The sequence below is a fragment of the Chlorocebus sabaeus genome, chromosome 1 (genome assembly GCF_047675955.1).
Source record: "Chlorocebus sabaeus isolate Y175 chromosome 1, mChlSab1.0.hap1, whole genome shotgun sequence".
NCBI classification, from domain to species: Eukaryota; Metazoa; Chordata; class Mammalia; order Primates; family Cercopithecidae; genus Chlorocebus; species Chlorocebus sabaeus.
In genome coordinates, this window is record NC_132904.1 from 1,298,674 (window position 1) to 1,311,678 (window position 13,005).

The 13,005-nt window shown below is 58.8% G+C and overlaps 1 protein-coding gene across 5 annotated transcripts in view; it reads right to left on the reverse strand.

Annotated features, from left to right (window-relative positions):
• Window positions 1–3,781: 3,781 nt before the first annotated feature.
• The window catches only part of MOB2 (MOB kinase activator 2), a 73,761-nt gene continuing 64,537 nt past the window's right edge, over window positions 3,782–13,005 (reverse strand). For 4 of the 5 annotated variants that reach the window (XM_007999911.3, XM_037998793.2, XM_007999786.3 and 1 more), the window contains exons 4-5: window positions 5,601–5,725; window positions 3,782–4,812 (exon numbers count right to left, since the gene is read on the reverse strand). In XM_007999911.3, the coding sequence (XP_007998102.1) occupies window positions 4,496–4,812; window positions 5,601–5,725 (442 nt within the window). In that variant the 3' untranslated portion in view covers window positions 3,782–4,495. The remainder of the gene's footprint in view (window positions 4,813–5,600; window positions 5,726–13,005) is intronic. The other variant, XM_073005351.1, reaches the window with a different exon arrangement.

A 13,005-nucleotide genomic window follows, 5' to 3' on the forward strand; every position in this document is an offset into this window, starting at 1 on the left:
CAAGGTCAGCTGACTGCCTTAATCCCATTGCTGCTTTCATTCCCCTTTGCTGCCGGGGGGCACGTTCACTTCCACAGGACTAGATGTGGACACAGCCGGTGGTGAGGGATGTCTTAGGCCGACCACAGTACCTTCCCGTGCCCCCTGCTTCACACCCATGCCACGTGCGAATGCATCCCTCCCCTCGCGGCCCCAACAGTCTCCACCGAACATGGCACCCAGTCCCGTCCCAAACCTCATGTTCAGCTCATCAGGTTACAAGTCCCAAGTCGCACCCTCTAAGCCACCCCGATCAGGTATGGGTGACACTCTGGGCCTTCCACCCGGGGCAGTTTCCGCTCCATCTGTGGACCCCAAAAGCTAGAAAACCAGTTACCTGCTCCCAAAATACAACCGGAGAACAGACGCGGAATGCCAGTCGCAGACATTCCTGTTCTCAAGGACAGTCTGGCTGGGTGTGCTGGTCCAGCACTTTGGGAGGCTGAGGCAGAAGGGATCACCGGGGCCCAGGGGTTCAAGACCAGCCTTAGTAGTGAAACTTCACCTCCACAAAATATTTCAAAACCAGCCAGGCATGGTGGCTCACACCTGTGGTCCTGGCTGCTCAGGAGGCTGAAGGGGGTCTGAGGCTGCAGTGAGCGCTCCAGTTTGGGTGACGGTGAAACCCAGTCGTTTACACGTGCACACACACACACACCCACCCACGTGACAGAGAAACCTGCAAGGTGCCTGTGTCGCTGCTCCCAAGAAATCCAAAATCCAGCTGGGCATACTCCCTCGGGTCCCGGCAAGGCCTGGGAACTCCTTCTGTGGGTCCAGACTCTGCCTCTGTGCTGACACCTCCACCCTCAGGGCCACGCTCTCTTTGTATGAAATGTGGCAAGTGTTTGCAGCTGAACAGTTTAGTCTGCTTCCTGCCTGCTGATTTTTGGGGGCCCAAGAGCCTTTCATCACATCCCCTCTGCCTCAGTCCAAGCCAGCCAAGCTTCTGATGGTGTAAGAGCTCCTCGTCGTTCCCACAGGGCTTTCCTCCGTAAGACCCGAGGCTCGTCCACAGACCTCCCACAGCTGTCCCTGCTTTCAGCATCTGCTTGGGTGACCCGGAGCATCCACCAGCCACAGGCTCGCCCTCCTCCAGGAGCTCCTCGTGTGGCCGTTACTCCAAGCACACATTCCTGACAGTGAATCCCCTGACATCAGCATCTTTAGCTGAGAATTCCCGACGGCAGGGTGCTCACCCCTCTGCTAATGTCCTTCCCTCACTTGGCTGACCTCAGCAGCGAAAGGGGGCCAGGCTGACCGCCCGCGAGTGCAGCCCACACATGGCAACGGGACAGAGTACAGCTGTGCCTCTACCCCCATCGACAGGGCTCTCCCTGGCTCCCGTTCCGTCCTTTCTCTCTAGCTCCCACCTGCACCTTTAACCCCACATGTCTGAGGACAGGTGGGTCACAGCAGCTGTGACTCTTCTCAAAGCCCAGGCCGGTTCCTCCGAGCCCCTGGAGCCCCACTTGCCTCCATCCTTCTACCACCTGTTTAACAACATCACAGGCTTTTTCTATCACCCTCGAAATTCTTTCAGCCTCTGCCCGATTCCAAAGCCACTTCCACCTTCCTAGGTGTTTGCTACAGCAGTGCCTCATGCCTCGAACCAAAATCTGCCCTCATCTCCTGTTGCTGCAGTTGCCATGAACTTCGTGGCTGGAGGCAAAACGAACTTATCTCAAACGGGCCTCACCAGGTGAGTCAGCAGGGGCGCTGCTTTCTGGGCTCCTTCCTTTCCCAGCTTCTAGGAGTTGCCTGCACTGCTGACTCAGGCCCTTCCCACGCTGCTTCCTGCTCAGTGCCCTGGGCCGTCCTGACAACACTGGACCCATCCAGATAACCTCCCCATCCCCAGGTCAGTGATCGGGAACCCGCTTCCATCTGCGGCTTCCATCCTCCTGTGCTGTCTAAGGAGACAGTCTCTCAGGATTAGGACACGGATCTCTTTTGGGGACCATCATTCTACCTTTCAGAACAGAGACCTCAAAGACTGGGTGAGCTGGGGGGTGAGGGCTGAGCCCGCACCACTGAGACCCCCCTCAGTGTACAGGTCTCCCGTTCACAGAAGGAAAGGGAGGCAGAGGCAGGAGGCTTGGCCAGGACTCCAGGTCTTGCAGCAAGAACCCTTCCCAGCGGAGGACGGCGCACATCAGTCCCCTCAGCCCAGGAGCGGGACGGGACGGTCCACCAGACTGTGGCCTAGCAGCAGGCGCCCCCAACACCCAGCGCCAGACCTCATCCCAGGAACCCTTCCCAAAGGAACTTGTGCCCACAACTCCCACGTGCCCTGGGGACCCTGCAGCTGCATCCTGAGTGTGAGACCGGCAGGAATGCGTGCCCTGGACACCTCCTAAGGCCGTCCCGCAGGCTCCACACACGTTCCATCTGAGGCTCCTGCTGGAATCCCAGTGTCCTCCCAGCCCCTCCAGCCCCTGTGGAGCCGGTCCCTAGGCCCCTGTGCCCACAGCACTCTCAGTCCAACCTTCCTCCTGGCCTCCGCTCGGCAGCCAGGCCCCAGGCTTGCCAGCATACAGCGACCCAGGCTGTGTGCCCGGTTGGCTCCCTGTGGCCTCAGCCAGGAGCTCCATGCACACCCCAGCCGGGAGCCTTAGCCAGAGAAGGCAGCCCCACCAGGCCACCCGCCTCTGTTCTTGCCCTCCCTTGCCGGGAGACCTTGCTGCCTAGGCCAGCGCTGGTCCCTGCCTCGGGCTCCTACACTCAGCCCCTTCAGTCAAGTTCTGTGGGTGTCCTGGGGCCTCCACTCTGGGGGTCCACGCAGAGCATCAGGAGACAAGGGTGGGTGGCACCCAGCAGGCCTCCCTCTGGGAACTGGGTGTGGCTCCAGGCACTGACTCACTGTGTGGCCCAGAGTCACAGTCAAGTGTGGGCCCTCGCGGGGAGGTGGTGGGCGTGGATGTCGGAGATGCCGCCAGCTGACTCCAGCCATGTTGAGAAACCCAAAGGCTGTCAGTTCTTGAAGTGGGAGGCAGACACAGGGCAGGGGAAGGGACTCTGACCTGCAGCTCGGTCCCTGGGAAAGCCAAGAACGGGCCTGTTGGGCACAGGTGCATCATGCAGGCTGAGCCCGAGGCCAGAGGAGCACCATGACCTGGACAGGCCCCACTAGCTAAGCAGGGGGCGGGGGGCTGCACGAGGTCACTGTGCAGCAGGTGCCATTGGCAGGGACCCATAGTCCTGAGGTCTGTACGAACTAGGCCCTGACCCGGGAAGCCCCCTCTTCCCACCTCTCAGCCCACTCAGGTCCCGATAAGCCCCAGGCTTCAGTGTAGGGCCCCTCTCCCTGCAGCACGTGCCTACCCACTCCCAGGCTGAGGACACAAACCTGCTTGCCCCTGGGCCACACTGTCCCGGCCAGGAAGGGCCCCTGCGGCAGAGCCACTGTTTCGGGCTGGCTGGCCCAGAGCCCTTCGGAGAAGATGTTCCCAGCTGACTGCGGCCACATTTGAGGGTCCCCGCCACCAGCATGGGGAGAGGCAGGTGGCTGAGGTGGCTGGGGAGGGTGAGTGACACGGGGTTTGTGCTTCCCCCACGGCACCTGCAGGCTGGCTGTGGACCCTCACAGGCAGTGAGGGGCGAGTCTGCTCTGACCCCCCCTCTCGGGGCAGCCTCCGAGGTGCCTGTTCCTGAGGCTGCCCACCAAGGAAGTGGCCGGGCTGCCCACAGTGTGTGTGTGTGTGTGGGGGGGGAACCGAGACGCTGAGACGCACACAGGCTCTGACCTGAGAGAATTCTTTTTATTACGAGTGAACAGATGAACTAAGGTAAGCGGGTCTCAGCCTTCTGCTGGTGCAGCATCTCCACGCAGGGCTTCAGCCCCGTCCTGGCCTTGCCTGAGGACTGCACCATGGGCGTTCCTTGGGCATGGAGGAGGCAGCAGGAAGGGGCGACAGGAGCAGGTGCAGGGCACTCTGCACCACAGGCCTCCCCCACCTCTGAGCTGCCAACAGCCAAGACTCCTGGCAAGGCCAGGAGAGGAGGGGGTGAGAGGGAAGGAGGGTCTCTGTGAAAGCAAGCCCCACCCCCAAAGCAGAGCAGAGACCCAAGTCTGCAAATCACCCCTCCGGGGGAGACGCCCCCACCAAGTTCCTCCTTTGAGGCCAGCAGCACCCGAGGGAGGGCAGGGGCTGCACGGAGACCAGAGAAAGGAAAACCCCACAGAAGAAAACTCAAAGCATCAGTCCCATGCGTGTCTGCTGAACGAGCGAATGGGCCCAAAGGCTCTTCTCTACAAACGGCACGCATCCATCCGACAGGGGCCGCAGGACATGGCCGGGGCTGTCTGCGTCTGTGCAGCCCACACCAGCGCAGCCCGGGGCCCTCTCAGACCTCACCACACGCGTGCCAAGCACATGTGTGCACACGCAGATGCAGGAGAGGACACACACCACCGTCTTTTTGCACACGTGCGCCCCTGTCCAGCCCGGGTGGCTCATCTCTCCTTCACGTGGTTCTGTGCTCCCGGGCCCCCGCTGCCGGCCCCATCCCCACTGCCCCCACTGTGGACCCCGCCGGCCCCGCTGCATAGCACCTCGGTGAGGTCGTCCATGATGGCGGTCTCTTTGGGGTCCAGCAGGTTGAACTCCCGAGCAAAGAGGATGAAGTGGACGTAGAGAGTGTTCAAGTGTCCGTGCAGCTCCAGGGCCAGCGTCTCCTTGAAGTGGGCCCAGTAGATGTGCGCCAGCACGTGGAACAGGTGTCTGCAGATCTTCCTCACCAGGGACTCAAAGGAGCTGGGGAATTCTCTGCCTGGGGGAGGCCACTGTGTCACAAGCTGCAGATGTCCCTTGGCCCCAACAGAGGCCAGGCCCCTGGCACCCATCCTGGTGGGTCTGGTGCCTGCCACCCACATCCTGACCCTGCCACCCTCGGGGCCTACAAAGTCCCAACAGCAATAGCTTCTGCCCACCAGCAGGCACAACAGGGACTTGCCAACCCCAGGTCTGGGCTGCTGAGACCTCCCTGCGAGCTAAGGCTCCGGAGGCTGCACCTGCCCTGAGGGCTGGGTGCTCGCTGGGCCATCCTGGCCACCTCCTCAGGGAGGGGCCTGTGACTGGGCACTTGGGCCCCCGTGTCTCCCTGATGGACACCTGGGGCCCTCTCTCGGGCCAGGATGGAGGTGGCAATGGTGGCACAGGCCTCTCCTGTTGTCCCCTGCTGTCCCTCTGGCAGCATGGGAGTGGCGTGGAGCCCCACCACATCCCACCAAAATCTGGACACAGGCTCCGCAGCTGATCCCCAGCCCAAGCCCCCACAAGGTGGACGGTGGTCTCTGCGTGAGCGGCACAGACCAAGAGGGGCCCAGAGCAGCGGCATGGCCCAGAGGGCCAGGGAGACGGCCCTCAGCCCTGGCTGGGCTGACTCCTGCCCAAGGGCTCCGGCCTCACCTCAGAGCCCAGGTGACTCCATGCTGAGCAGGGGCTGGGGCGGTGCAGCTGCCGCCCTCCGTGCCTCTGCCCCTCGCAGCACAGGGGTTTGGTCCTGAGTGCTCCCTGCACCCCCGCGAGGATGACCGCCCAGTGCTGGGGGAGACGAACCGTATTTTGTGGGGAACACGTCCTCATCCGTCACCAGCTTCTGCACGGAGCTCATGACGAAGTCAACGTACTGCGGGGCCGTGCACTTGACCTTCTTCCCCCGCTCATCATACCAGTAGTACTGTCTGTGGGGACAGAGACACGGTCAGGGCATGTGCCTGCTGCACACCCACCCAGCCAGTGGGTCCCTCCTGCTCGGGTCATCTGCAGGCAGAGGCGGCGCCAGCAGCAGAGGTGTGGCAGACTCAGGCATCTCCCTCCTCGGGCAGACACACTGTCCCCGCCGTCTGCGGGGACCACACTGCACTCCACGGAGGGGTCTGCCTGCGCTGACTTAGAACGACGCCAGGATCATGCTGGGGACCCTGCCAGTCACACGGCTGTACACGCGTGTGATTAAAAGAAAGGGTTCATCTTCATTTTCTCCACTTCTAAATGGCTTCAGTTGTATTCATTCACACAAATGTGTGCTGCTGTTTTTCTGTTGCATTTTAAAAGCACAGAGGCTCCTTCTCTTCCCAGGAAGCTGTGCTGTGGCTTGTCAGCCAGGCCCCACCCTTTGGGAGCGCCCCGCTCTGACTGCTAGAAGCCAAGTCCCTCTCCGGGGAAACCAGGCAGTGCAGTGGTCTCTGTGGCACCTGCAGTCAACAGACTGGCCAGGACAGGGACCTGGCCCCGGAAGGCCCACCCCGAGGCCTCCTCTTGCCCCTGTACACAGGGCCGCCAGTCATGTGAGACTCGTGGTCCCAGAGCAGGCTGGAGCATCCTAGGGACATGGACACCCTGGGTTTGCCTCTTACTGTTGGGTACAACCATGACAACAAGGGTGTGCTCTAGTTCATGTAAACATAAGGTGACACCCAGCCCCTAACACCCCTCCAGCCCCAGCACACAACCAAGACCCAGGGCACCCACCTGGTGGCCACCACCCCTCTCCCCCTGCCATGGTGCTGGGCCTCAGTCCTCCGAGGCTGTGCCCACAGCGGCTGCCCCCGCAGGCCTGAACCAGAGCATACTGGGGCCAATACGCACCCACAGGCAGTGGAGAGTGTGTTGGGAGTGGTCCCACCTGAGACACGGCCAACACTATGGGTCGGGGTTTCCTCCCCAAGAACCAGCTCCCAGCTCACCCCAGGTGGGAATGGGCCACACAGCACAGGGCAGCACTGGCCACTGGGCAAACGCCCCTCCACACCGAGACCACAACCACCATTGCCTCCACCGCCCCAGCTAGACCGACGGGCAGCCTCCCAGTACTGGGCTCCACACGAACCGCTCCCACCCTCCTCATCCAGCCACGGTTCCTCTTGGAATGGCCCTGGGTGGGGCAGTGCCAAGAAGGACGGATCCAGGCTCCACTCCGGAGGCCGTTCTTCTCTTAGCCAGCTCCAAGCATCGTGCCCTGGGTTCCAGAGCCCACCAAGCAGCTGGGGAGATGCCCCAAGGGCTGAGACAGGGCCACTGGGGGCTCGCCCACTTCCCGCACAGCCAGAGAAGCCATCCTTCCAGCTGGACACAGGACCTCCGGTGTCTCTGGACAAAGGGCCTCTGGTGTCTCTGGGCACCCCTCTGCTGTGTCCAAGAAGCCCCTCAGCCTGTGCACTGCAGATACCAGGGGGGTCACCAGAGTTACCAAGAGGCTAGAGGATGACACTGCAAGCCCTGCATGCTAGCACTCCGCCCTCTGCAAGAGAAACAGCCACCAGGCCACCTCCCAGCACCACCAGGGCCCTAGGACAACCCCCTCCCAGCACCCACCTCCAGAACGCAAACCAGCTCTCACGTGTGCCCTGTGTGGGGCTGAGTCAGGCCACCCGAAGGGGAAGTGTGGCCCCAAAATGGACAGACCATGAGGAGGGGGACGCAGTGCCCACACCTGCTTCTCAGGTGCCATCCTCGCCCTGGGGCAGCTCTGCATGACCTTCGCGCCCACCTGCCCAGGCTGTAGGCCTCACCGTGGGCATCGCCACCGGCTGTCAGACCCTCTGAGAATGCAGAGACGACAGTCCTTTCAATATCTGCTCCTCGAGAACCATGTGGAGAACACACATATCCCCACTGTCCCGGGGTTCCCAGATGGTGTAGGGGTGGCCCAGACCCCTAAGGGCCAGGCGGAGGCCCATGTTTCCAGCACGAGGACCCAGCCAGCACGGCCCAGCAGTCTGCAGGAGTCAGCACTGGCTCCAGGGACCCTGACACAGCACGAGGACCCAGCCAGCACGGCCCAGCAGTCTGCAGGAGTCAGCACTGGCTCCAGGGACCCTGACACAGCACGAGGACCCAGCCAGCATGGCCCAGCAGTCTGCAGGAGTCAGCACTGGCTCCAGGGACCCTGACACTGCACGAGGACCCAGCCAGCACGGCCCAGCAGTCTGCAGGAGTCAGCACTGGCTCCAGGGACCCTGACACAGCACGAGGACCCAGCCAGCACGGCCCAGCAGTCTGCAGGAGTCAGCACTGGCTCCAGGGACCCTGACACAGCACGAGGACCCAGCCAGCACGGCCCAGCAGTCTGCAGGAGTCAGCACTGGCTCCAGGGACCCTGACACAGCACGAGGACCCAGCCAGCACGGCCCAGCAGTCTGCAGGAGTCAGCACTGGCTCCAGGGACCCTGACACAGCACGAGGACCCAGCCAGCACGGCCCAGCAGTCTGCAGGAGTCAGCACTGGCTCCAGGGACCCTGACACAGCACGAGGACCCAGCCAGCACGGCCCAGCAGTCTGCAGGAGTCAGCACTGGCTCCAGGGACCCTGACACAGCACGAGGACCCAGCCAGCACGGCCCAGCAGTCTGCAGGAGTCAGCACTGGCTCCAGGGACCCTGACACAGCACGAGGACCCAGCCAGCATGGCCCAGCAGTCTGCAGGAGTCAGCACTGGCTCCAGGGACCCTGACACAGCACGAGGACCCAGCCAGCATGGCCCAGCAGTCTGCAGGAGTCAGCACTGGCTCCAGGGACCCTGACACAGCACGAGGACCCAGCCAGCACGGCCCAGCAGTCTGCAGGAGTCAGCACTGGCTCCAGGGACCCTGACACAGCACGAGGACCCAGCCAGCACGGCCCAGCAGTCTGCAGGAGTCAGCACTGGCTCCAGGGACCCTGACACAGCACGAGGACCCAGCCAGCACGGCCCAGCAGTCTGCAGGAGTCAGCACTGGCTCCAGGGACCCTGACACTGCACGAGGACCCAGCCAGCACGGCCCAGCAGTCTGCAGGAGTCAGCACTGGCTCCAGGGACCCTGACACAGCACGAGGACCCAGCCAGCACGGCCCAGCAGTCTGCAGGAGTCAGCACTGGCTCCAGGGACCCTGACACAGCACGAGGACCCAGCCAGCACGGCCCAGCAGTCTGCAGGAGTCAGCACTGGCTCCAGGGACCCTGACACTGCACGAGGACCCAGCCAGCACGGCCCAGCAGTCTGCAGGAGTCAGCACTGGCTCCAGGGACCCTGACACAGCACGAGGACCCAGCCAGCACGGCCCAGCAGTCTGCAGGAGTCAGCACTGGCTCCAGGGACCCTGACACAGCACGAGGACCCAGCCAGCACGGCCCAGCAGTCTGCAGGAGTCAGCACTGGCTCCAGGGACCCTGACACTGCACGAGGACCCAGCCAGCACGGCCCAGCAGTCTGCAGGAGTCAGCACTGGCTCCAGGGACCCTGACACTGCCTGCTGACATCTGACACACCTGGCCACAGGAATGCAACAGGTCTCAAAACAGTGGAGGTCAGAGATGGAAACCCTTTCCCAGGATGCAAACCAACAGAAAGTAGCAACTGAGGGACACTGCAGATTGTCCCATCTGTTCTGAAAGATGGAACACCACTGTTTCCTGTACTTTTTGAATTATCAGTAAACCGTTTCTGGTATATAGTTCTATGAATTTTATCCACACATGGACTCACGCATTCAAGACCACAATCAGGACACGCAGTGGCTTACGTGGCCACTCACGGCCGTACTGCTCTGTCCCCAGCACCCCGGGGGTGGCTCCTCAGGAATGGGCCGCAGGAAGGAATCGCACCACGAGGGTCCTCCCGATCTGGGCCCCTCTTGCACACAGGAGGTCCCTGGGATGCAGTCACGTGGCGGAAGTGTTGGGCGTCCACGGCTCCTCACTGCCCAGATGCTGCCCCTGCAGACGGACATGGCGTGCTCATCTATTCACCTGTGTCCCTGCCAGCAGAACACAGTGCCAGGTGGCCACACCCTCGCCAGCACCAGTGTCCCAACCGGCATGTGAGCAGGCTGGCTTCAGTTTGCCTTTCTCTGATTGCCAATGACACACGATTGCCCCAGCTGCCATCCTCACACCCTCTTTGCTGAACTGTCTGCTCATTTCTTTTGCTGACAGTTAACTGGACTGTTTTGTTTTCTTATTGCTGAGTTGTATATGTTCTTTATGTATTCTGGATATTAGTCCTTTGTGGGATGTGTGATTTGCAAATGTTTTCTCTCCCAGCCTGGAGTCTGTCTTCTTTCTCTTAAAAGTGTCTTGAAGCAAAAGTTTTAAATTTTGATGAAGTCCAATTCATTGGTTCTTTTCCATCAATGGATCGCATCTTTGGTGTCAATCCACGAACTCTTTGCCTAATGTCAGGTCATGAGGATTTCCTATGGTTCCTTCCAAAAGCTTTGTAGTTTTAGATGTTTGCATGAGGCATGAGGGTTAGGTCAGCGTTTGGTTTTTGACACAAATGACTGCTCTTCCCAACAGCATTTGTTGAACAGGCTATCCTTTCTCCCTTGAATTTATTTTGCTCTTTGTCAAAACTCTGAGGGCCCCGTTTGCGTGGGTCTATCTCCGGACTCTCCATCTCTATCGACAGTCCCATCTCCGGACTCTGCATCTCTATCGACAGTCCCCCGTCTCCGGACTCTCCATCTCTATCGACAGTCCCCCGTCTCCGGACTCTGCATCTCTATCGACAGTCCCCCGTCTCCGGACTCTGCATCTCTATCGACAGTCCCCCGTCTCCGGACTCTCCATCTCTATCGACAGTCCCCCGTCTCCGGACTCTCCATCTCTATCGACAGTCCCCCGTCTCCGGACTCTCCATCTCTATCGACAGTCCCCCGTCTCCGGACTCTCCATCTCTATCGACAGTCCCCCGTCTCCGGACTCTCCATCTCTATCGACAGTCCCCGGTCTCCGGACTCTCCATCTCTATCGACAGTCCCCGGTCTCCGGACTCTCCATCTCTATCGACAGTCCCGTCTCCGGACTCTGCATCTCTATCGACAGTCCCCCGTCTCCGGACTCTCCATCTCTATCGACAGTCCCCGGTCTCCGGACTCTCCATCTCTATCGACAGTCCCCCGTCTCCGGACTCTCCATCTCTATCGACAGTCCCGTCTCCGGACTCTCCATCTCTATCGACAGTCCCCCGTCTCCGGACTCTCCATCTCTATCGACAGTCCCCGGTCTCCGGACTCTCCATCTCTATCGACAGTCCCCCGTCTCCGGACTCTCCATCTCTATCGACAGTCCCGTCTCCGGACTCTTCATCTCTACTGACAGTCCTCTGTCTCCGGACTCTCCATCTCTATCGACAGTCCTCTATCTCTGGACTCCACTGTGTTCCATGGAGCTGTGTACCCGTTCCTTCGACACCGCACACTGTCTTAATTACTAGAGTTTCACAGTAAGTCTCAAAAGTGTGAGATTCCTCTAACTTATTTTTTCAAAATCATTGTAGCTATTTCAGCTAATTTGTCCCTCCATGTAAATTTTAGAACTAACTGGTATACACTTGAACTCTGCTGGGATTTGGATTGGAACTGCACTAAATCAACAGATCAGTTTGGGTGAAAATTTGGGTTTGCAGTCATCTTCCAGGTGATAAGCGCAGTGCGTCTCTCCATTTACACAGACCTTTGATTTTTCTGCATCAGCATTTTGTAGTTTCCAAGGTGCAGATCCTGGGAATATCTTGTTAAGTTTATAACTAAGGATCTCATTGTTTTTGGAGTTATTACAAACGGTATTTTAAATATTAATTTCAGTTTTCAATTTCACACTGCTAATATCCAGACCTATGACTGATTTGTATGTGCTGACCTTGCCAAATTTATTATTATTATTATTATTAGCTACAATCCTTGAGGTTCTCCCAATCACACTATGTGTGCACAGGGAAACAGCAATCCCCCCATCCACAGGGGATGCACCGCAAGACCGCCAGGGCATGCCTGAAGCCTCCGAGAGCCGCAAACCCGTATATGCTGCGCTTTCTCCCGTACATACATTACTAAGATAAAGACAGGCGAATTTGATTGGCTGACTGAGATAGGGTCTCGCTATGTTGCTAAGTTGGTCTTGAACTCCTGAAGTGATCCGCTGCCTCAGCCTCCTGAGTAGCCAGGATCACAGGTGTGAGCCACCACGCCCAAGGTAGCTGATAAACAGGACAATCAGCCGCAGTGAGTGGCTGGTGTCGCATCTCAGGGGGTCCCTTGCTGGCCTCCTGCTGGCTCAATGGCCACACGCTGCTGCTCCCATCCTCTCACCTCCTCCACCCACAGATCCAAGTACTCGACAAGCACTGTGGCTACCACTTTCGCAGTTTCAGGTGACACAGCAAAATTAACCTGACTTTTTTTTCCCTCCTTCACAATTTCATGAAGAAGAGATTTGTTCTTACCTTAGATCTTAGCAACTTCACACACAATCTTTTTCTTTCTACTCAAGAACTTTCACCTTTTCATCTTTAGGTCAAGGAAGCACTGTCTGTCTTCTCGTTGGCGTATCTGAATTGCCAGCACCAGCTCCTGTGCTTTGGGCCGCCTCAGGTCACAGAGAGGCGACCTGAGCACGAGCACCCTGGCACTGCAGCAGTGGATCGCTCACGGGGGCCGAGGCACAGCTGGGCCGAGGGAGGAGGACGCACACCTGGAGCAGGACGGTGGAGACCGCATCACGATGCTCAGAACAGCGTGCAGTTTAAACCTTGTCGTCTATTTCGGGAATTTTCCATTCACTATTTTCAGACCACAGTTGACCATGGGTAACTGAAACTGTAGAGAAGGGGGCCTACTGTTTTATTTCTTTTCCAATTTGGATGCCTTTTATTCTTTCTTCTTACCTTACGGCACTGCCTTAGGCGAGTTTTGGTGTACTGTGCTTTCCAAAGAGTTGGCCCCTTTAACCCAAGCCATAGAATTAATGTGCACAGAGGTTATTTTGCAATACTTACTTCTTATCCTTTTAACATGCACTGGGTCTACAGTGATACTCCTCTTCACACCCACAGGGTTTAGTGACATTCACTCCTTTTTACTGATCATTGTCTCTTCTCTCTTATCTTTGTACTTACTACAGGTTTACCAATTTTATTATCTTTCCAAGTCATCACATTTTGATTTCACTCATTTCCCCTACTGCTTTAAAAATCAATTTCAC